We start from the raw sequence: 23,970 nt of genomic DNA, 5'->3' as shown, positions 1-23,970 counted from the left end.
CTAGAGCTGGGCACTGGCTCCCTCCATACACTGGGATTTTCCTTTGCTGCAGTCCTAAAGGCAAAGTGCAGCCTGCGCTGACGTACTAAGGGAGAATTTAATCAAACTGAGACATCCTCTTTCCAAATGAAAATCTGCTGCTGCAGCTACAGCACGGCTGACAGACCATCATCTAACAAAGACAAACTCCTGACATGGTTCCAGGATCACAATGACACCAAGACTCAGCATCCTGGATGCCTTACTATTGCTGTATGGGTGCAGGCAGGATGCAGCTCTTCAAGTCTTCTTCCCTTCTTGTTACTCCTGTACACCCCGAATGCCAGCCTTATCCTCCCAACACCTCAGATGCTCACTGCAGCATTAGGAAAATCATCTCAGGTCCACATAATCCTGATGTTGCTGGAATCCTGGCATGGGGTATGAGCTTCATTCCTACCACAACTGCCTAGCTTCAGATGGCCTTTGCTACCTGCTCTAGATGTATTTGGACTGCTCTGCGTGGGGCTTTGCTTGGCTGTTCCTGGTCTTGGGACACCGCTGCCGTCCAGGGCAGGCCCTGCCAAGCAGCAAACCGCGAAAAGGCTGAGATTTACCGGCGCCGTAGCTGCGAGGCAAATTCTGCCCCTGCCAACCGGCAGGGTCAGGAGAGCCGGAGACCGCCGGGCAGTCTGCGGGTCCTGGCACCGCACCCGCCGCCCGCGTCTGCAGAGGGAGCGCGAAGGGTTAAATCGTTTGGCGAGGCCACCAGCGCGATAAATGCAGCCATCGGCAGAGCCGGCGCCTCCCACCGCCCCCGGGGTCGGGCTGGCGGGAGCGGGCGGGTGGCGGCGGCGGGGACTCTTATCCTGATACGGCGCTTTCCGCCGAGTGCGGCTCTGGAAATACCGAGCGGCGGGACTGGCTCCGCGGCCGCGGCTCTCGGCGACACAAAGCACGCAGAGCCCTCGCCCAAAAGCCGGGCGGGAGGGAGCGGGGGCCCGGGGCAGCCGGGGGTCTCGGCAGGGATGCGGGGCTTTCCGTCGCCGGCGGGATCTGCCATCCGGGGACATCCCGGCCGGCCACGCAGGCAGAAGCAGCCTCCACACGGGCAGCGCGGGATCCCGCGCCTGCTGGAACAGGCCAGCGGCTCCCAGAGCTCCGTGTCCGCTCCGCCAGCCCGCCCGCGGCCGCCGACTGGGGCTCTGCGCCGCCTCGGTCCCTGCCTGGCACGGCGGGACCCCCGGGCAGCCTCGGCGTGCACAGCACACACCGCGCTCACGTGCGCAGGCAAACGCACATCGCAGACGGGCAAATCATCACGCAGATGTGCCCAGGATGGATGTTGGCAACTGTGCCGGGACAGACAAACGTTCTGCAGGCACGCTCGAGCATGTGCAGCCACAAACAGCAGGGACAGAGCGCCGCACAGGAGCGCCAACCCTAGAGCTATAGTGTAGAACAAGCAATCTGTGGTGCGTCGTACCAAGGAATAAGGAGACAGTCAAGGAAGGTGCAAGAACAGCTTTTGCTGTCACTGCTACTACAGTCTTACAATAAGGCTGAACTAGAAACAGCGCAACCTCTCCCTTTGATTTATTTACTCAGTGCTTTTATCTCCAGAGGATGCCTGGAAGCCTGGTCACTGCAAATGTGCAAGTCTGTGCCGATGACTTGCAGAGCAGAGATCAGGAGAGTTTTCAGAAAGGTCACAAGCCTGACACAAATCCAATTTTATACAATGTCTCTATTAGTATTTGGGGTCACTTGAAATCACCACTCTGTAAACCGGGTCGTAACAGGAAAAGTTAGCAAGCTGCTGCCTTATGCCATCTGCCAGCATGACAAGGACTTGTTTTGATGGTAGCTTGAACTACCACTTGAGAGCCCCATTACTCCCACATCCAGTCTCTGTTCCTAAGACAGTCATGTGCGTCTTGTTGTGTGCAGTGCCTTAACCACACAAATCTCTAGCTTGGGAGAGCTCCTGCAGCATCGCAGGGGCAGACCTGTTTTTCAAGGAATCAGGGAGTATACCCTGGCACAAAGGGCTAACAAAGCCCGATTCACCTGCATCAACACTCAGCTGCCTAGCTAGGCCCATGAGCCCTGCATGTTCCAGCAAGGGTGGGTGACTGAGTGAAGCCACAGGCTCTACCTGTGTGTTCAGGCTCTGTTTCCTAGGTTTTTACCCAGCCCTGCTTCATTTGTACCTCTGTCTACCAAAACGTGTGCATTTACACAGGTCTGATGATACTCCCAGGCCAAAAGTGCCGAGCACCTTGTCCAAATGCTGCAAGGACTCTACAAAGTTTGGGACAAGAAAAAGATCCTTCTTGTCAAGACTGCTCCGCCCCTGAGCAGCTACTTATTACTTGCATTTCTGTTCAGTGTCCTCTCATATACCAGATATCTCCACTTTCTCTGACAATCTGCCGTATGCATGCAGCCCTACAGACTCAGAGAAACTCTCAAACCCCTCTCTGCCCTTGCTGCAGTGCCCAGCACGGTGAGCTCAGTCCTAAAAACTGTCTGCCTCTCCCCCAGCTCCTCCTGTCCAGTATCAGGGTTACTGAACATTCGTGCTAATACCTGCTGCCCTTACATAGAGGGGCGGCTGTTCCAGCCTTGAGAGCATTCGTGCATCCCTCGCTGCCTGTGCACAGGGATGGAGAGGGCACAGGGAGGAGACGAGAAGCGTCCGCCTCCCCCCCCAGGCAGTGAAGGAGGCTGCTTTGCCTGCACAACCTGCCTTCCGCCACCACCGATCCGGGAGACGCCAGGCCGTAGCGGAGGGCAGCGGCACCCTCCCCGGACACAGGGCGGGGAGCGGAGGGACCCTCCCGGGACCCTCCCCGGACACAGGGCGGGCGGCGCGCAGCTGGCGCCGGGGCCCGGTGGCGCCACCTGGCGGGCAGCGCCCGGTGGGCTCCCCCGGCGGGCGGGGCAGGGCGGACCCGTCCCGGGCCTGTGCGGGCACGGCGGGGCCGCTCTCACCGCAGTGAGTACTGTGCGGTACACCGCGTCTGCACTCCTGATGCCGGGGGATGGGGCGGGGGGCAGCATTAGAGCTGGGACAAGAAACACCAGAAAACACCTTGCCTTATTGTATTTCCCCCACTTTTCCCTCTGATGATGCAAAGGAGTTGCAGCCGTCTCCAAAACTGCATGACAGAAGCGCAGTGTGTGCACAGCAGAAGAGGAAGTTTTAATTAACGGAAAAAGGAGAAACTATGGGTCTGGTGACAAATGCCAAATGGGCTTTAACACCTAGGTGTAGAAGCAAAGAAATTGATTTCTACAGCATGCAATATTATTTTCGTCTCTGCGCTAGAATATGAGGAGCTAAACAAACCCTCCATCCCCATTAGCAGTAGCAGCGCACAGCTGGCACTTCAATCACAGAATCAACTGGGTTAGAAAAGACCTCAGATCATTGAGTCCAATCTATGACTGAACACCACCATGTCAACTTGACCACGGCACTAAGTGCCATGTCCAGTCTTTTCTTAAACACCTTCAGGGATGGTGACTTCACCACCTCCCTGGTCAGTCTGTTCACCCTTTGAAGTCTAATTGTCCTTTCTCTGCAGAAATTCTTCCTAATGTCCAACCTAAACCTCCCCTCATGCAGCTTAAGACTACATCCTTTAGACTGTTAGATCATTCTTCTTGGCATGGATGACCTTCTTGAATACCTGTGTAACAGGTACCTTAACACACTTTACAACTGCCCTCTCTGAGTCATGGGCACTGAGCGTTGTCCCTGGTAGGAAGCAATGCCAGAGCAGCAGGAGGGCTGTGTGTCTGGCCACAGGTAGCAAGACCTGTTTGCATTACTGCTGCCTGGTTGGATTTTGGGAGACGAACCAGGATCCTTGATTGTTCCTTCCACATGAGACCACTGATACACGTCAGTAGTAGACCCCTGCTCATACTGCTGCTAAATCATACTCAAGAATTTGAGACAAACTGAGCCTTTCTGTAGGCAGTCCTGCATTGTGCTGTTCAGTCCATTTTCTTTCTTTCTGCTCTTTGCATGTACTCCAGATTTTCAGAGACTCTCAGACAGGACCCACTCTACACATTGCATGACCCAAAGAGAATCTCAAACCTCACTCTCCTTCTGAATGGAGAAAGTTGTATTGAGTGCCTACAGAGCATCTGTTACACAGTTTGCACCAAATGTAGTCCAGTTCCCCATGAAATGTCTTTTTTGGTTCCGGCTGGATATTGTGCCTCTTTAGAAACCTGGGCTCCAGTTAAGAATGACCATTTGGTTACTCCTAGCCTTTTGCAGCTGGTGCAGCATTCTGAGAGGGTCTTAGGTACTGGGGATGTTCTGGGGACCCATAGGGCTTCCCCGCTATCCCCCACCAGGTCAAGCTAACCTGCAGTTTTCCCTGCTGGGATATTGCATCCAGGTAAAGAATGGCAGGTGTGTGCAGGAGCTGCTGGCACCACCTGTGACTCATTGTACTACTGGCCTTGCAGAAAAAGGTGGGTAGGCCCAGAAGGTTCCTTTACCCTTGGGAGCCTTCTCTTCTCCATGGACCTCTGGGGTCTGTTCTCCTTTGTCCGTTACAGCACAATGCAAATCCACATTTGCTTCTGAAGCATCCTCTCACTGTCATGAAATATTCATGCCAACCTCCAAAAAGGGGTCCAGCACAGCAAATCTCTGTGTCCCTCTGCAGACAGGCAATCTGTGCTGCAAGAGTGTGGCCGTGGGCTTTGCTGGGAGATCGAGCCAGATCCAGGCAGCTGATCTCTGTCTTTGAGGAAATAAAACAGAGATGAAAAGAAGCAGCAAAGCCCCAGGAGGTGCTTTTGAGATTTAACGCTTTCCAGGCTGGAAAGCACTGGCAGATCGTCTGCAGCAAGCAGCCTAAGCAGTGCAGGAGAGATGGGTCTAGAGAGCACCCCAATGCTGAAGTCCTTTCTCGGGTTGGAAAGATTGTTCCTGAGCCATCAGAGACTGGCTCTGTCAGACATAGTGGAAGCTTCTAACAGCCTCTCACAGGTTTACCCCCTTCAAAAAACAGGCAGTCTTAAACCAACACACTGAGAGGTTTCCTGCCTGTTTCTGTGGGAAAGCTGGTGTGGTGACTTCTGTGAGGTTGAGAGACAGGCAGGAGATGCTGCTCCAGGCTCTTGACTGTCACCTTCTTGCTCTCTTTTGTTTTGTACAGAAAATTAGTGCTTTGGCCTCACAGATTAAGAGCATGCACAGAAAGTTGCAAACAATTACAATGACATATTTTAATGAATTGTCATTTGTTCACATCTTTGCTCCTTAAGTAATTGTGTTTTCCAGTACAGCACATTGACTTAAATGGAGCAAGAGGGTGCATTTGAAGAAGGAAAGGACAGTGGCAGAGGGGAGGAGCAAGATTTCAGCAAGGGAACCTGTGGAGGACTACTGGAATATAATCAAGACAAAATTGCTACACTTTTCTTGGACATGAATTGGAGTGGGAGGTGTTTGTTACTGTCAGTGCAGTTTTCTTTATACCTGGTTCTTCCACACCAGGTTCTTCCACACCACCAGGTCGAATCATTAAGTGTTGACAGTGCATCTGTTAAGACTGGTTCTAGAAACCAAATGTTCTTGAAAATAAAAGAAACATGAGCTTGCCCTTCATCTTCCCAGCAATTCAGCTCCCAGTACGATGGAGGAAAGCCACACAAAGCAGCCCACATCCATACAAATGGCCTAAGATTGGCCACGTAAAGGTCTTTTCTGTGTGAAAGGTGCAGCAGGCTGAGGAACAAGAAGTTCCCTGAGGATGACATCAGTCTCTTCTACTGACAATATAAGGCTTCAAGTGAAAGTCCCAGAAAAGGTCTCCAAGAAGAGCTCTTCCCAATACTTAATTTTCCTCTCCCAGTTTGTGTTTTCTTTTTACAACTGCATTTCTGTCCTACCACCCATGGCAGCTACCTTGCGCAGTCAGATGCCTACTTCCTCAGAAGGATCCTGCACCCAGCAGATAGCACTGGGATTGCTGCAGATTACAAGCACTAGGAGAGGAATTCCCAGGGAAGACATGAATATGATCTTCCTCCAAGGTCACACACTGTTAATCAAAGGATGGAAAAAGAAATAGAAAGGCCAAGGCAGCCTTCCCACTTGACTCCCTTTAATTAGTAACCATCTGGTTTTGAGAAGAGCTGTCAGCCAATATAGAGGATTTGGCAAGCTTCCTCAGCGGCTGCTCTCCTAATGTCAATTCTTCTTGGAAAGACTTTAGGCCCCAAGATGCCAAAAGGAAATAAAAAACAAAAGAGAGGGCACAAGAGTGGAAAGGAAGAACAAGGATGAAGTATAGCCCAGCAGACAAAGTAAGACATTCCCCAGTTTCACTTCTAGATCAGGGAGCAAACTGCAAACACTGCTGGCCATCTAATAGCCGGGAAACATTCCAGCCAGCCAGCCACCTGGAAGGAACTGCAGTACTTCAAGCACCATTCTCAAAGAAGCAGTTACAAATCCCTCAACTCAGTGTTCTGTCCAAACTTCAACTTTAGCAGTGATTTTCCATCTTCCAAATTTACTTGCCTCACTTTAATTTCTTTGTTCCAGCTCCTGTGCAGTGGCACTGTGTATTTACATGTGCTGCTCCAGCAAGGTGTTCATCTACTAGGACAGGCATAGGCAATTTTGCAAATCAAATTCATCATGCTTGGCCTCTTCTCAAAATTTTCCCTGATTCTGCCTGATGCCATGCTCTGCTTGAATAGAGGTGCCTCTGCTCCAATAGAGGGATGCTGCTGCTTTCTACCAAGAAACCCATGGGTGCAAAGGGAGCGCTCCACCTAGCTTTGGATGGCTCAGGAGGCACACATCCTCAGGCACAATCTGACAGCACAAGGCCTTTTGATTTTTGCAGGGAAATAGCCACACTGGTAGCAAAGCTAGGCAGCAGGAGCTGGGCTGCAGCATTTTTGTGAGTGCTGCCTCCCTCATTAAGATGCAGCACATGGCTCAAACAGCTTTTAGATTACTCCTTCCTGACTCTAGGACATCATGTATGAGGCAGAGGCTTGCATACTTGCTTCTCCTGATCCCTGTGAGTCCCCAGCACATGGCAAACTACATTTTGAACAGTTCCCTTAAGTGTCTATGTGCAGACAACCTTCTTCTCACTTCTGCAAAGAAGCAGAATTATTCTCTTCTCTCTTAAATAGCATCATACACACACTGCCTTCTTTCCTCACATATGCATTCAAATTTTGCAATACCCTCTTGTAAGCAGGTGCATCACACTCACAGCCCCTCGACTCATTCCCACCCCACTCCCCGTACAGTGCTTGGGCTTCCCACAAGGCATGTGTAGTAGTCAGCCCCTTTCCACAGACTGTGGTATTGGGGTTCTGGCGCAGCTGAAGGAGCAGAGGATCCCCCTGTTAAACACATTAGTGCCAAGCTACAAAGAGGGAAGATATTTCCAAATGCATTTCTGCAGATCTCTCCCTGTGGCAAAAGAGTCAAAGACCCAAATCTGTGAGGTCCTCCTGCTGTACCTGCCCTGTCAGAGAAGCAGTGCTGTAATTTCCTAGGTTTCTGACCGGTAAGAGGAAAGCAAGCATAACATTCCATATTAAAGCATCCGAAACCACCAGGGATCTCCATCTTATTAGCCACCTCGCATGTTTCCAGAGGGCCAGATGAGTAGGTTTCAGCTGCCCTGACCTGCACAGAGCTGTGGGATATCCTCACTTGCTGTCCCAGGAGCTGCACTAGATATGTTCCTGGCTAGAATGCCCACTACTGATGGGGCAGCAGGAGCTCAGGAATGCTCTCACATCCACTTCTTGTCTGAGGGAGGTGCCTAGACAGACCAAGGAGAAACACACATGGGTGATCAGACCTCGACCACCTCTTCTTGACACTGCCAATTTACACCAAGAAACCAAATGCAAAAGGTTGTGGATATTGTTCCTCTTTTTCCCAGCCTTGGCTGGGGAAAACAAAGCTTTTCCTTAACACTATGTGCTCCATTCAAAGCCATGGAAGCCTCTGTGCAAAACTTCTCTCTCTCATGCCTCTCCTCCAAAGCCTTTCTTCCTTGTTGATTTGCATTATGCAGAGTGCCCAACTGCCAATGTAACTTGAGGAAGAAATCCATCTATTTCTCCCCTTCAGCTCTTAATTAACATGTGGACTTTAATGACATTTCCCATTTTCATGACAAAATATGTTTCTCTCCTCCATTTTCCCCTCCCTGAGATCATTACAAGAGCTCTTAATAATAACCATTATCATCTGTCTACTCTGAGAGCAAGGCAGGGGGGCACCTGCTCCATCTTCCCAAGTTACCCTATCCCACCTAGCCCTGGGTCCCTCTGCCCTTGGAGAGCCATATGCTCTGGTCCTGTGTTGATGTGGAGGGGTGGAAGCAGAGCTAACATGTTGGCAGGACATATTGCCGGGGCTGGATGGTGCCTGAAGGCTTTGGCTGCAGTGAAAGACATTACAATTCAAAGGTACACACAGAAAAAAAAGTCAGTTTGAGGCGGTATTAGGGATGCTCATGTTTTTGTTTTCAGAAGTAAGAATGGGCCACCCTCCTGCTGAAGCTCTATCCTCCCTGTCCATACAAAGCACAGCAAATGCTGCTATGTTAGCAAATGTTAGCAGTAACTCTCAGCTGGCTCACAGATCAAGGCAGTAGAAAAACAGGAAGACTTTCTAATGGACCTCCCAACTCTCATTGATTCAGCCACTAGAAAAGCAATAGCTTAGTAAATCACAAAGCATCCATTTTCTGGCAGAAAATGAAAACTGAGGAGGACTCAGTCTCTATCTGGCTTGATGGGAGCAGGCAAGAAGCAGATACAATGCACCCAGGCATGGACCTGGTGCAGTCAGGTTTTCACTAAACTCAGGCATTTGTCTGAAGGTAACTCAGACCACTACAACTCTCCTCACAAGTCTGGGAACCTCATTCAGATGCAATCTATCACAGTGGGGAGACTGAGTTCTACACTACACACTACATCAACCTTGTGTTGCAAACTCAGACTGTTTTATCTAAATGTACAAAATTCACCAGGCTGCTGGTGGCTTTGTCCACTTACAGAGATCTGGAAAATGAGATTTTCTGTAGTTGTTACTTCACCCCTCAGGCTTTCAGTGCTCCTTGATGACAATCTCTATCCCTCCCAGAAGCAAACAGTAAGGTAATATGAAAGTGAATAACAAGCTATGTAATGTTTGCAGACAGACAGAAGACAGAGAGCTGCCCACCTCTTCCATTGCTGAGTTCTGAAGAATTAGCAATACCTCACAAAGCAGACATGACATCAGGCTCTGGGGACAGAGACAGTAAGGGCAGCATCGAGGTGACCACGATACAAAAAAATACACAAAGTATGGCCCAGAAACAGTCCACAAGGCAAAGACTGCAGGATCCAAATGTACAGCTAAGTGCATCATGAATAACTTCAACAGAAGGAAGAGCTCCCTGCGCTCCAAGCATGCCATGAGCACAAACAGTGTATCTGCTGCTTGCAGAAAACCTTATTCCTCATCATAAGTGTGGTAGAAGGGAGACAATGTCCCTTTAAATGTGACTAAAGTGTTGTCAATGGATCTGCCATGGTAGAGGAGTTAATCCCCCCCCAGCCCCTCTCAGCCGCCGTGATGGGATAATTAGATGCGAGGGCTCACCACAGATGATGCTCCAGTTGCTTAGCAACTAATGGTTTCCATAGAAACAGCAAAGCACAGCCTTCGGAGCAGCAAGTGAGCAGTGCAGCAGGGCAGGCAAAGATGCCTTAAACTCCTGCACTGATCCTCTCCTCTAGAATCATTCAGAGGCCTAGAGGTATTAGGGGAATGAGAAGGAGGTGCCTTAAAGACACAATATCCCTGTTTCAAGCAGCAGTATTAAGAAAATGGTTTTTATGAGACTAAACCACCACTGATATGGTGCTCCTAATCTCAGTGACTCTCAGCTACCAGGATGAGCAGGTTTGAATCACAGAGAGTGATCTTACACAGAGGTTCAAGCCCCAACATATGGGTCATCCTATTGTAAGAAGCTGAGTATGATTCCAGCATCAGTTCTTGCACCAGGGGTCTGAGAGGGAAACAACAAAACCACACACAAATATATTTGCATTTTCAACACCGTCACAAAAGCAGCCTTATACAGGCATTTAGCATGTCCTTGAACCAGCAGGCAAAGGAGGTTTCTTCTTGATTTTGCAGTTTCACAATACATACAAAAATGAGTAAAAAGCATGGAGAGCTTCACCAGAATAAAAAAGGTCAGATTAATTAACCTTCACTCAAGACTGTCATCTGGTGCTTACTTCAACATGACCAATTCCTACTGCTTTATTATCTTACTGCTCCCTGCACTAAGTCGGCATACCACTGTCTCTGAGCATCGTAGCCGCCACCTGCAATAAATACCATGCATGTGCTCTGCAGCTGCACTGCTGCAAGGCATGATCCTGTCATCTTGCAAGCTGAGCAGAGACAAGCTCTGTATTTTGCAAAGAGAGCTCTGGGACACTGAGATGGGGCTGTAGATTCTGTATTACATAGTCTGCTCGAGGCTGCATCACTATCTGCTTGCAAATGACAGCCCAACCATGTGTTAAAGTTTTGCCAACCTCTCCGGTCCTGATGTCACAGAAAGAAGTAAAGAAACTTGCATCACAAAATCAAGCCCTGCTTTCCTCTCCTCTCCATTCAGCCTCACACTTGTGACATGATCCCTTTCAGACAAGGCAAGCAGTCTGTGCCTTGGGCACTGGCTCAGGCACCCAAACTTAAACTGCTTTTCTCCTCCTTGCCTGGCAGGAGACTGGCAGTATGCACTCCACTCTGCCATGTGCCATCTCTTCTTGGCAAAGAAGTGGAGAACAGGGCAGACTCCTCCATCCCTGGGGCAGTAGCTGTGCCAGAAGGTGGCATGTACTGCTGGTGGCGGGCAGCCAGGCTGGGCTCTGGAACCCTTAGTCATTAGTGCATTAGTCAAAGCTACTAAATCCCAGACACTGTGGCTCCTTCCCCGAGTCGCTGCAGTGTTACCTCACCCGACCCACAAATGTGGGGATGCCGGTTGCAACACCCAGGAAGGTGGAGCATCCCATTGGCCGATTTAGCCACAAGCCAGGTCTCCTTCCTGGAGTCTTGTCCTGGTCCACTCAGCACTTCAGGAAGGTACCAGAGAAGAGACACTAAAAAAACTGTGGGCCATTTCAGACTCTGTCCCCTATGGCTTTCAAAGTGGGAAATCAAAGGGAAATGATGTGCTTTGTTCCACGGGGGAGCGTCAGGAAAGGTGAGCAGAAACGAGCCTGGCGGAACCAGTCGCTTCAGTCATCTGCTAGCTCACCTTTGAAGTGGTTTTAAAAATCACAGAGGAGGGGCAGATATGAGTTCAGCTCTTTTACTGCAACTTCACAGAATTTGAAGATGTGGAGGGTAAGAGGCCACCTTTCCCCCACCAGATAAATAGTGTATCCATTCAGAGAGAAGAGAATACAGCTAATAAAACAGGCTGCAATACTTATCGAGTACATCTGTGGTGTTCTCACATCCTGAGGAGGCTATGAACAGCTACAATGACAGCAGCATCTACCTCTGGTACCATCAAAGACATGTTAGTCATTTGCAGGAATAACTGGGCACCCTGACACAGCCCCGGGTCCTGTGCCAATGGAGCAAGCATCTCTCACCAGTCACAGCCTTCTCTCTGTCTTGTGTTCCCTGCCATCAAGCCTGCCCGTACTTTCCCTGCTGCCTCTCTTTAACAGAAAGGATTGTTTCTAACCCCAGCCCACGCAAATCCTGGGAGCTCTGTCTGCATTACAGAGCATCAGCTATTTACTGCAGCGCAAGGAACTGAAGCAATACCAGCAGAGCAGGAGTGACCTGGTGTGATGATAAGCCAGGCATCTACTGTACATGCTGTACTAGGAAGACAAGGGGAAAGGACCACTTACTCAATTGGAAATTAATCTCTGTTCTACTACAGGGGAAAAAAAAAAAAAAAAAAAAAAAATATATATATATATATATATATATATATAAACCCCACGGCTGCTTGGCATGACCTCAAGGGTCCCCACCAAATCCACCGAGCTTGCTTCCAAACAAATGCCACTGGCTGGGCAAAGCCCAAACAAGAGATGATATCCTTGATACTCTCGTGTCACCACAGACAAGCAGATGCCACTCTGTACAAATTCAAAGATTTCAGGGGCTGAGGAATGCCACAGCCATCAAGCCAGACTCCTGTGACAACTCTGAATCGAAAGCCAAGTTATAGAGCTGCCCTATCTTCAGGGGAGCTCCCACCTAACATTTTTCAAAAACAGAAGCAAATACAGCATCTCTGGCTTGCTGAGAAAATCCCAGAGAGCACATTCACATAAAGCCACGGCTGAAGGCATATACCTACATCTTACATGCACACACAAAAGTCAGACACCCTGAGAAGCAATTGAGCACACTCACAGTTAGAACTCAAATCTAAAATATTTTTTTCTCATGATTTGCAGACAAGTTTTAATCTGAAGTGCCAGGAGACAGGAATCAGCAAAGAACAAGAACTGCCCTTGATCCCAGCCTGCAGCCTTACAAAACTTCTCTGTAGTAACTGCGGTTACCAGTGCACAAGAGTAGGCAAGACCAGTTTCCAGTGAAATTATCCCATCAATTGTCTCCTGTGCAGGTAACACACACCTGAAAATAACTAGCTTTGAAGAATCCAGGTGTCCTAAGCCAAGGCACCTCCAACTTGTCACTTCTCTATATTTTCAGTTTCCTTTGTTATTATGCAGACAACAATGCTGGGAACTTTGGCTTTCTGCATATGAGAGCAAGTTCTCTTCTGTTCTGTTCCAGCCCCAAATCAGCTCTATCAGTCTGATCAAAATCTCCCTGGGGTTACATGCTTTCACGCAGAATACACAGCATACATACAAACCATTGAGACTAGGATTCAGTAACTGAATAGCCAAAGGGAAAATTAAGGCCTTTTAGCTTTTTCCTGTACTTCAGGGAAACGTTTGTGCTTACAGACATATATATTTAAAACATATTTAGTCTTTAAGCTGGAAACCAACATTTCTGTTTCCAGTCTTGCTAGCTTTGTTGAACAGACAAGGCAGACCACAGGATTCATCATTTCCTTCTTTACCTGTGTCTGTTATGGCAGCACCTCCAATCTCTACCCGTAGGAAAAAAACATTACCAAATGGAAGAATGCTTTCCATCTCTGCAGCAGAGGCAGGAAAAATTAGCAGTCTTTTCACACCTTTTTTTTTCGTTTTGAGAATGGTCTAAGTACAACAGTTCAGGGCTTCTCTTGGTGGAGCACTGTATCATAATACATTATATCTGATCCCTCCACTTCCCTAGTAATACCACTTCTAAGCACCAGCACAGCCTCCTCTAAGGACACAGAAACCCAGGGAAAGATGGAAGAAAGAACACTGGTCATCTGCAGCCTGTTTCTGCTAACAGCCCTAAAAGTTCTGCAGCTTGCTTCTCATTTCCTTGATTGCTCTGTAATTAGCTTTTGCCGGAGACCCTCCACCGAACTCTAGGGGTATTGATTCCAAACAAGCTACAGGTAAATTCAGTCACAACCTGTAAAATGCCAGCTCACACGGCCCCTGGTGGCCAAGCCACAGGTGCTGGTTATCCTCCTCCAGCACTGCCAGGCTGCTCTTCTCAGGGCAGCTCCTGGGAAGCAGCACAGAGAACCGTGTCTTCCCGTAGACAAAGTGTCCTGCGGTGACTTTATGATGCCTGTATCCCCAGCTGTCTGTTCTGTTTATGCTGGATATTAAATTCTTTTATTAAATGCCTTTAAGACTGGTTGCCACAGCAAAGGGGGTGGGAGAAGAAGCGCGGGGTTTGTTTGTAGAAACTACACTCACTCCTCTGCATTCCGCTCCTGGATTGTGTTGTCTACAGAGGGGCAGCGAGAGAGAACTCTCCTTTGTTTCTTAGTTAGTTTTTAGCTAGCTGAGGCAGAGAAGTTCCCTGGACTGTTTTTTGTTTTGTTTGTTTGTTTGTTTGTTTTTCTTTTTCCTTTTTCTTGAAACTGCTTAAACCTGTCCTAGACTGAAGACCCAAAAGACCCCAGGAGCTTATGCCTGCAGCCCACTGGGGCCCAGGATGGCATTTTCCAGCACTGGAGGGACTGATAAGAGATGGGGTGAGCTGAGCTACAACCTATGGCAAGGACTTTCTCAATTTTGCCATCTGTCTTCAGAACACCAAGAAGTTTTATTGTTTAATTTTTTTTTTTTTTTTAATGCTTGTGAACACTTCACTTGTTGCAGAAACAGTTTTTTTCCACTTTTCTCTAAGGAATTTTCTTCCTGAACTGGTTGGTGGAGGGGCTGCTTGAATTTGCTTTCTACAGGGACCCTATTCATAGGTTTCCTTCCAAAATTTTCCCTAAACCAGGACGCAAGTATATAATCCAAATATTGTTCTTTTACTTACACGGGTGCCTCACAAATTGCCCCAAATGTCTTTCAAAAGCCATGCCTGGCTGAAAAACAAGCAAGTCGAGAGACTTCATCTGCAAGCAAGTTACCTATTGCAGGACATCTTCTACCCCCCCCCCCCCCCAAAAGACTTACATTGTTCTGAGATTATTAACATGACTGCATTCAGTCTAACACTCTTGAGTGAGTTTATTTCTGAAGTACCAAAGTTTAGTGGGTAGGGGAAGTGTCTATGTAAAAGTGCACATAGATAATCATATGCTTAGTGGGTTACCATGCCTCAGCTAATGCATACAGCACTGTGTGAGGGTTTGACTCCAGGAAGGAAGAGAAAAGCAACTCTGTGTTGTGACAGATCAACTGATATGTGGTAAATTATTAAACTATAATAGCCAGCTTGCTTGCAACACATCCCACGTTAAATACCAAACTCAGGAAGGGAAAAGGGCTTTGATTGGGACATGCACGGAGTTTTTGAGGAAAGCAGCCAACCGAGTGGGTCCTACTTGTTCCTGAGGATTGTAACAGGGACAATGTCGTTTCCACTAATGACTGAACTTTGTCACACAAGGTGGAAAAACCATGTGACTGTAGTCTTTTGCTTCTAGCAAAATCAAAATCATACTGATTGATACTTGTGGATTGCCTAAAGGAAACTAAGCAAACCTTGATACAGTACAAATTATCACACTATTGAAGAGGCAAAACTGAGCCTCCTAGATCCTCTGAGAAGGTTTTCTTTTCAGGAAAAGCTTGGTCTGGTGTTTGACTTATTTTTCAACGTCTCTTCTCAAAAGACAAAAAGGCTGAGAATAGCAACAGCAAAAAGTGCAGAAACATTTGGCCCCAAGCCCAGCAGAGCAAACCTGCTGTGGGAAAAAGCAGCTTTACCTTTTCTTTCATCATACAGAAAAAAACCCGAAATAACTGGAAGCCAAACCTTCAATGCAATGGTCACAGAATTCACCCTTATGCTGAGATTGTCCCAACACCATGGCACTAACATCTTTTCCAGCAATTGCCAAAAGCAACTTCTTTCTGTCTCCTTGTTCAGACGAGCAACAACTCCCTGATGCACTCCTCCACTACGAGCACAACCTCCATCCTCGTACAAAATGCTCAACATACATAGAGTCTGAAATCTGATTCCTGCTGCTACTAAGCCAAGGATTGGATTTTGGTTTGTAGCTGCTCTGTTTCCATCCCTATTCCCTATCTCCCCTCTGCATGAGCAGAAGAGTGATGGTAAGTAGGTGAATAGGATGAATATGTACTGTAAACATCTATTCATAACACAAACCAAGCCAGTACACAGTCCCCAGGACACTGGGTCTAGGAGAAGACACCATGCCATGCAGTGATACCTCCAACCAGCAGGGATACCAGCCAAGAAACCTCTTTAATGAAACCAACCTAATGAGACAAACAAGACAGGCTACGCTAACCAGAGCCCTCATCACACCGTCTCATTGCTCAGCAATGCAATTCCTGCAGCTTAACGTGGATAAATGACCGAGGCAGCGGCACTAGTGACCAAGCAGCTGTTACAGCCCAAGTAACAGTTGCAACTTTCTCTGTTTCTCTCTCCCTGTTTTGCACTGGGTAGGGCAGGTCTGTGTAGCTAATACCATCTGAGTCATTGTAGCAGTCACAGAATCAATTAGGTTGAAAAAGACTTCCGAGATCGAGTCCAACCTAGGACTGAACGCCACCATGTCAACTAGACCACGGCACTAAGTGCCATGACCAGTCTTTCCTTAAACACTTACAGGGGTGGGCTCCACCACCTCCCTGGGCAGCCCATTCTAGTATCCAATCACACTTTCTCTGCAGAAATTCTTCCTAATGTCCAACCTAAACCTCTCTTGGTGCACCTTAAGACTATGTCTTCTTGTCTTATCCCTGATTGCCTGGGAGAAGAGACTAAACCCCGCCTGGCTCCAGCATCTTTCAGGCAGTTGTAGGGTGATAAGATAAACCATCTTTTCTCCAGGCTAAACAATCCCAGCTCCCTCAGCCGCTCCTCGCAGGCACACGCTCCAGACCCTGCACCAGCTTCGTTGCCCTTCTCTGGATATGAGCCACTGTCAGAGGTAGTGATGGCTGTCAGTCCCACACCTGACGGCGCAGGGAATGGCTCAGCCCGAGCGCGGCAGTTTGCGGGGCGTGCCTACACCGGCCGGCGGCGCTGAGACGCGCGGGATGCTCCGCTCGGAGGGGCCGGGTCTCGCCGCCGCGCCTGCGCTCCGCCGCGCCGCCGCCATGGCCGTGCACTACTGCGGGCTGTGCCGCCGCAGCGCCTTCACGGGCCGCCGGCACCTGTACAGCGCGGGGCATCGCCGGCGGCTGCGGGAGGCGCTGGCCCAGCTGCAGGAGGCGACGGCGGCGGCGCGGGCAGCGGCGGCCGTGGCCGATGGGGCCGCGGCCGTGCGGCGCTACGACCCGGCGGAACACGATGGGCGCGTGTGGTGCCCGTGCTGCGGGCACGGCGTGCGGCGGGACGGGCGGCGCGGCGGGCTGGCGCTGCTGCAAGCCGGGCTGATGCGGCACTTGGCCGGGTGGGTGGGCAGGGGCGGGGCGGGCTGATGCTGCCATAGGCCGGGCTCTTGTGGCACTTGGCCGGGTGCGGGCGGTGCTGACGGTGTCACGGTGTCCCGCAGGCCCGAGCACCGCCGGGAGACGGCGCGGTTCTGGCGGGAAAACCGTGCGGAGGCGGCGCTGCGGGAACGGTGCCTGGTGCCGGCCGAGGAGTACGAGCGCTTCGCGCAGGCTCTAGAGCGGGCGCTGGCCGAGCACCAGCGGCGGGAGGAGGAGCGCATCCTCCAGGTAACGTCGGTCACTTCCCCGCCTTGGCATCGGCCGGGCCTCCGCTGGCCCCGCCTCACCGCTGTCTCCCCGCAGATGGCGGCGGACATTCGGGAGGCCGAGCGCCGGCAGCGAGAGACCGTGCAAGCCGCGCTCCAGGTCGGTGAGCTGTATCCTGCCCTGGCTGCACCCGGCGGGGAGCGGGCACTGCACTCCGCATCCCCACCACCGGCACCCGGCTGCGCTCGGGAGGGCTACGGGCGGCTGGGTGGGGGCTGTGCTCAGTACCAGAAATATTGTTCCTTTTTCCTGAATCACACTCAGCTTCAACCAGAGCCAGAACTTTGTGCAGGACCTTCTGTCTGCAGGCCCCCTGCAGGACCTGAACGGTGAGCACCACTTTCCTTAGCAGTGGCTGATGCATCCCAGCTCAAAGCACATGGGGAGTTTGGCACTGTCATTACCAGGATCTTGCTAATCTTTTGCAAACTTTTGTGTGCACTACAGTAAGCACTGGCACCTTTTATTTCAGGGACAGCCCTTGTGCTGCGGAACAGCCTGGCCCAAGCAGAATGCAGACAGGACCTGATCTAGCCTGGATGGAATCAGGCAATGTTCTGACCTTCATTGGCCACCAGGTAGGTGTGACTGGCTATCAAATGTGACTTCAATTTAACTGCAAGTCACCCACAACACATCACAAAGCAAAACAAGGGCTGGTCTCCCATCACAAAAAGAAACAGCTTTGTGGATTTGGCCGAGCAGCCAGCTTGGTTTCAGTTATCCAAGTTTAACTTTCATTAAGAAAACGTTCTTTAATATGCCATGCGGAAAAAAAACCCACTTCTTTTAAAGAAGAGCTTTCCTCTGCCTTTTTCTAATATAACTTGATTCTGGAAGGGAATGAAAACAATGCTTTTCTGTTCAGAGATACTCTTAAACATAAGATTCTCATAAGCATTTTATTTTCCTGTTAACAGGAAACAGAAGGGAAAGGAAATGTCCACACAGGTAAGTGCACCTGCATCATGACTCACTGGCTTGCTGCCTCATGGCTTGCAAATGTCACAGGGCTAACTCAAAGCAGTTTTGAAGGAGTTGCAGCATAACCAGGAGATGGTCATTCTTTTGGCTATATTTGTCATATTAGAGGGGAAGAAAACATATTGGCATAGTAAAAACTGTTGATGCTGCTGCTGTGGGGAGTGTATGATTCAGAGTGTGATCTGCCATGGCCTTAGCTGAGGAAGCCAGCTCCTTTTTCTCAGAACACCCAGAGTTCACTTTGTCACTTGCTTGGCAGCACGAGCAGCAGATGGGGAAGAGGGGACACTTTTCTCCTGTCACAGTTTAGGATAACTTCAGTGGCTAAAAATGTATTCCCTGTGACTTCTAGGAGCGAAACCTCCATGGCTAACAGAAGATGATGATGGAAGTAAACAACAAATTGGACCTTCCTATGAGGAATTTCTCAAACACAGTGAGCAGCTTGCACACCTTTTAGTTAACCTTACAATCACTTTACCATGCTAGAGAACCAAAAGCAATTTAAAAAACTCGCTGAACAAAGTATTTGGACTTTTGAGCAACCTGGTCTAGGGGAAGGTGTCCCTGTCCACAGTACAGGGGTTGCAGCAACGTGATCCTTAAGTTCCCTTTCCAATCCAAACCACTGTACAATTTTTTTTTTTTTTTCCCAGAGGAGAAGCAGAAGCTAAAAAAGCTTCCAGTGGAACGTGTTGGTGCCAATTTTGACCATACTTCTCAGACAAGTGATAGCTGGCTCCCTTCCTTTGGACGTGTCTGGAATCATGGCAGGAGGTGGCAGTCCCGGTGAGCTTCAGGGGAGCATAGATGCATGCCAGGGAGGAGAGAGTCTGTGGCTTCTGTCCATGCAAGTTATTCATGGAGCAGGCTCTGAGGTAGCAGCAAGCATAACGACCATAACAGTATCCTGCTGCATGAGTTATGCCAAACAGTGCTTAGTCCAGGCAGAGTACCATTCTTGTCCTGGAGCAGCGCACATGGCTTGCGAGGAAGTGTGCTTATGGCTGTAGAGGCTGCACACATGAAGGCATCTGCCTCGTTTTTCTTGCCTCACCTTTCAGACTCACATACTGTCCCACTGGTGCCTTTTAATGTTCCAGAACTCTCTGTCAGCTAGCTGGAGCTACCACTCATGGAGGTAACAAAAATACTGAGGGAGCTTCCATGCTAGAACACTATGCACAGCACGTTCTTACTTTTTCAAGGAGAATGTTCATTAGCTCTGTCTAAAGGCTACTGCAGTCTGACTTCTGTGCTCTCTTTCAGGCATCAGTTTAGAACTGAATCAGGGGAAAAGAAGAAAAAAAGGTGATGAGTAATACAAGACATCAGCTCTGCTGTGGAAAGGCTGGCAGTAGCTGCAGTTTAGTTGCTGATTGCCCTGTAAAGACAGTGTCCATCTGAGGATCACATCTAAAGCCACACAGTCACGTCCTACCAGCAAGGGCAGGCTCCTGTGGATGCTGTATCTTCTCCATCAGAAAGCCTATTCTGTATGCCAAGTGATGCCAGTAGCCTATGCTGACATGGAACATCCCGCTAAAGAAAGAATTTTTGGAGAAATAAACTTTTTTTTTTTTTTTTAAGCGCCTCTGTGTTTGTAGACCAACTGAAACTCATTTCAAATGAAGGGCCCACTCTGCAGGCAACTACTGCCAGGTGTTTGATATTTTCATTCAGATTTATATTTCTTTCCTTCATTCTAACATTCACCCTTTAAATTGTCAAACATCACTGGCTGCTGTAGGTGATGCAGAATTTTCTTCCCTTTCAGAAACACATTTGTAACACTAATAAAGACAAAAACTGGCTGGTACAGGACAACAGCCGTGACCTCTACCAGAATCCACTACAAATAATACATCAGTAATGAAACATACACATTCTTGAAAAAGCAAGAAAAATTATAATCAGTAATTTTATTGTGTGCATCTACATATGACACGTTGATGAAGTCACTGAAGAACCTGCAAAGCAAGAAGGCCCCAATCAGAAAACTGGGTCAAAGCATGCTAGCACAAAGCAAACAGTTTGACAGTTTTATTCCAGCACAAACACTTGGCCATGGTGTTCTGTGAGAGCAGGGAGGACAAATGCCCATTTGCCCTGCAGCCCACAGAGAGGGGAACAAATGATGCTTCATCCAATGAGCACAGGGACAAAATCTGAAATCGCTCTTTAATTCTGGAGAACCAGTGTTTCAAGTAATATTTCCCAGGAAGTTGCTTAGGATGTGAGCAAAATATTCTTGAGCATCTGGAAGAACAGCCCACCACAGCCACGTGGAAGTCACCCTCTACACACTGCATAGCACAACTCAACTCCTCAGCACCCAGCCTCACCTCCCTATGCATCCTCTCCTGCAGGAGGTGCATCTCCACCTTTTGTGTTTCGGGTATAGATCACTTGGGCTCGGTGCTTGGACACCAGTTTGATCAACCCTATGGGGGAAAAAAAAAAAAAAAAAAAAAGTCAGTGTGCATGTACTGACAGATGCCAGGGATGTCGAGGTCCCTCTTAAAGAGGCAGGGCAATGTACAAGAGGAAATAACAGAGGGTAGCAGCTTATGCAAGTCTTTTGTTCCCCTCTGGTTGTAGTTACATCACAGCCCATCCTTCTGGCAACATTTTTCTTAGTACAGCAATGCTTCTATGCTGCTCCATACCTTGAAGCACTTCTGAAATGCAAGCTAAGGCAGTGGCTCTCCAAAAACAATTTATGCATGGAGCACTTCAGATGCTGCAGGAAAGCTACTGGGCAAGCAAGGAAAAACAAACAGCCAATTCAAGCAGCTGGTTTTTTTCTGAGAGCTCACCTTTGCTGAGCAGCTCCTGGAGGGCAGCCCGAGCCAGAGAGCCTCGAATCTTCAGCCTTTCTGAGACAACTGCGGGTGTGATGAGCTTGTAGTTGGGCACTTCTTTGCACAGTTTGTCGTAAGTGGCCTTGTCAAACAGGACAAGGTTGTTCAGCTTGTCTCTCACTTTCCCCTTAGACCACTTCTACTTGAAAAGAGAAAAAACAACACCCCCTAAGCCATCTTGTAAGCAACAACAAAAGATGGAACTAGACGAGTTCCCAAGAACTGCACTATCAAATATCTTCGTATCATATGGCAAATTAAAGCACTACTGAGATGCACAAAATTGCATTTGTAAATTAACGTGTTGCAGATAAAACACCTGCAGTATCTGAAAATAAAAGGACTAAAACCTTCGGTTACTCAGATTTAACACCATTATGTACAGCTTGCTGCCAAATGAAGAACTGACTCCTCTAACAACAAGATGCCCGCCCCCGCCCTCACGCCGCTCCCGGGGCGCGGCCACGCTGCACACGCGCCAGGCCCAGGGATCACTCTGCGACCCGTATCCTCAGTCCCGCCGGCACCCACCTTCTTCTTGGCTTTGCCGCCGGACTTGTTGACCGGGTCCTTGTCCTTCTTGGCGGACTTGCCCGCGTCCTTCTTCTTCTTGTCGTCTTTGGGCGGCTGCGAGAGGGTGAGAAGGATGGGGGGTGAGCAGCGAGGCGCAGGGTCGCTCCCCCGGCCACCTCGCAGAGGTTCCCGCCCCGCTCAGGGAGCCGCCAGCGTCTCCCGGGGGGGCCCGGCCCGGCTCGCCGCCCGCCCCCCGGCCTGGTCCCGCTCACCATGATCAGGCCGCAGCCACTCCGCAAGATGTCGGCGAGAAAGGAAGAGCCTGGCGTGGGGCGGGGGCGGACCCTGCGGGAGCGCAACGTCACTGCCGGGGCGGAGACGGTGGCGCTGCCGGGGCGGGTGGGCGGTACCTGTTCCGCGGCGCCGAGCTATGGCTATCTTCAGTGTCTACGTGGTAAACAAGGCTGGCGGCCTCATCTACCAGCTAGACCACTACGCGCCCCGCGCCGACACCGAGAAGACGTTCAGCTTTCCGCTCGATCTCGTCCTGCGCCCGCACGACGAGCGCGTCGTCGTCGCCTTCGGGCAGCGAGACGGCATCCGCGGTGCGGCGGGTGGGAAGGGCCGGGCGGGTCGGGCCGGGCCGAGTGAAGCCGGGCTTAATGACTGAGGGACTGACTGATGCCGCCGCGCTGTCCCCACAGTGGGTCACGCCGTGCTCGCCATCAACGGCGCCGAGGTCAACGGTCGCTTCACGGCGGACGGGAAGGACGTGCTGGAGTTTCTGGGTAACCCCGCCAACTACCCGGTGTCCATCCGCTTTGGCCGCCACCGGCTCTCTTCCAACGAGAAGCTGATGCTGGCCTCCATGTTCCACTCGTGAGTGAGGGTGGGCCGTGATGGGACGGGGGTGGCATGGGCAGGGGTGAGGGGCGCTGAGGGGCCTGTCCCCACAGGCTCTTCGCCATCGGGTCACAGTTGTCACCTGAAGTTGGGAGCTCTGGGATAGAGATGCTGGAGACCGACACCTTCAAGTTACACTGCTTCCAGACACTCACAGGTACCATGGGGTTCTAGGCACCCAGCACCGCTCTGCTTTGTCAGGGCTGTCTTTGTGCTTGGCCTTCATTATGCTCCTGGCATTATGGTTCCAGGGATCAAATTCATGGTTCTTGCTGACCCAAGGCAGACAGGGATAGACGCTCTCCTCCGCAAAATCTATGAGATTTACTCAGACTTCGCTTTGAAGAATCCTTTCTACTCCCTGGAGATGCCAATAAGGTAAGAAAAAGCCCACTTTCAGTAATCTGGCTGCAAGGCCTCCTTGCTTTCTGCCTATACAGTAGCAAATTGAAACAGTCCTTAAGTAGCAAAACTGGCCGAGGGAAAGGGAAGGAAGCCACAGCACACTGCTGCAGAGAGAGAACACAGACCTAAGCTCTTTCCAGTGCTGGCTCTGCTGGGGAAGTGGGAGGTGCACCTCCTTGGCACAAACCCTACTATCCTGCTGTATACTCAGGCCTATACAAGAAGCTTTAATCTTAACTAAGGACCAAGGCAGACTTTGGCAGCAGTCATGTTACTGTGTCATAACTTCCTGAATCTCTCCTTGAAGGATGCAGTGCCAAAGGATGTGGAGATCCTTTGTTAGCTTTCTTAACTCACTTCCATAGGTAAGTCATCCCTTTTGCTTTTCTGACTGTTTCAGGTGCGAGTTGTTTGATCAGAACTTGAAGCTTGCTCTGGAGGTGGCAGAGAAAGCTGGACCCTTCGGACCTGGATCATAGAGAAAGCCTCGCCTGTTGCACAGATTCATTCGGCTGAAGAGTGGGGCCTCTCTCTTTCCTGGCTGGCCTGTCACGAAGCTCCCTTCTCCACAGCAGAGACTGCACATCCCCAAAACATGCTTCTGTATCTCCCAAAATACCGGTTTATCCCCTTTGTTGTGAAACTTACCTTAAACAGGTTCCTTAGCACTGTTTACATTGGGCCACAGGGCCTTATTTTCCTGTTGCAGCTCTGCTGCACTTGGGTGAAGGAGAAGGTGCAGGTCTGTGGCATTACCACAGTCAGTGCTTTTCTTTCCTGTCATAAATGTACATACATATTTTTCCTGTATAGCTCTAACTTACAGTCTTGCAGAGGGTTTCTGTGTAGAAGTAATAAGTGTTTATTAATGAGGCAAATGGCTGTTTGCTTTCTGCTGGGATATTTGTGCTAGTGGCACCTCAAGAGGATACGTGACTTTGGGTGGTTTTGCTTGCACCGCTCTCCA

The 23,970-nt window shown here is 49.7% G+C and overlaps 3 protein-coding genes across 3 annotated transcripts; 2 read left to right on the top strand and 1 right to left on the bottom strand.

Annotated features, from left to right (window-relative positions):
* Window positions 1-16,731: 16,731 nt before the first annotated feature.
* On the top strand, window positions 16,732-19,904 carry CENATAC (centrosomal AT-AC splicing factor). The gene is made up of 9 exons (XM_040084939.2): window positions 16,732-17,027; window positions 17,130-17,295; window positions 17,371-17,433; window positions 17,599-17,663; window positions 17,807-17,912; window positions 18,255-18,285; window positions 18,671-18,754; window positions 18,975-19,107; window positions 19,588-19,904. Exons 1-9 carry the CDS (start codon window positions 16,732-16,734, stop codon window positions 19,631-19,633), a joined length of 990 nt encoding a protein of 329 aa, XP_039940873.1. The 3' UTR covers window positions 19,634-19,904.
* Window positions 19,905-20,225: 321 nt separating this feature from the next.
* RPS25 (ribosomal protein S25) lies at window positions 20,226-22,071 on the bottom strand. Its single transcript, XM_040084941.2, has 5 exons — window positions 21,968-22,071; window positions 21,714-21,809; window positions 21,138-21,321; window positions 20,664-20,762; window positions 20,226-20,288 (listed from the first exon to the last, which is right to left on the bottom strand). The coding sequence occupies exons 1-4, from the start codon at window positions 21,968-21,970 to the stop codon at window positions 20,668-20,670; spliced, it is 378 nt and encodes a 125-aa protein (XP_039940875.1). The 5' UTR covers window positions 21,971-22,071; the 3' UTR covers window positions 20,226-20,288; window positions 20,664-20,667.
* A 3-nt stretch (window positions 22,072-22,074) lies between these two features.
* TRAPPC4 (trafficking protein particle complex subunit 4) lies at window positions 22,075-23,881 on the top strand. Its single transcript, XM_040084940.2, has 5 exons — window positions 22,075-22,300; window positions 22,400-22,574; window positions 22,652-22,755; window positions 22,850-22,976; window positions 23,404-23,881. Exons 1-5 carry the CDS (start codon window positions 22,126-22,128, stop codon window positions 23,480-23,482), a joined length of 660 nt encoding a protein of 219 aa, XP_039940874.1. The 5' UTR covers window positions 22,075-22,125; the 3' UTR covers window positions 23,483-23,881.
* The last annotated feature ends 89 nt before the right edge of the window (window positions 23,882-23,970 follow it).

The sequence above is a fragment of the Hirundo rustica genome, chromosome 23 (genome assembly GCF_015227805.2).
Source record: "Hirundo rustica isolate bHirRus1 chromosome 23, bHirRus1.pri.v3, whole genome shotgun sequence".
Taxonomy (NCBI): Eukaryota; Metazoa; Chordata; class Aves; order Passeriformes; family Hirundinidae; genus Hirundo; species Hirundo rustica.
This window is presented reverse-complemented; position numbering and strand designations above follow the sequence as displayed.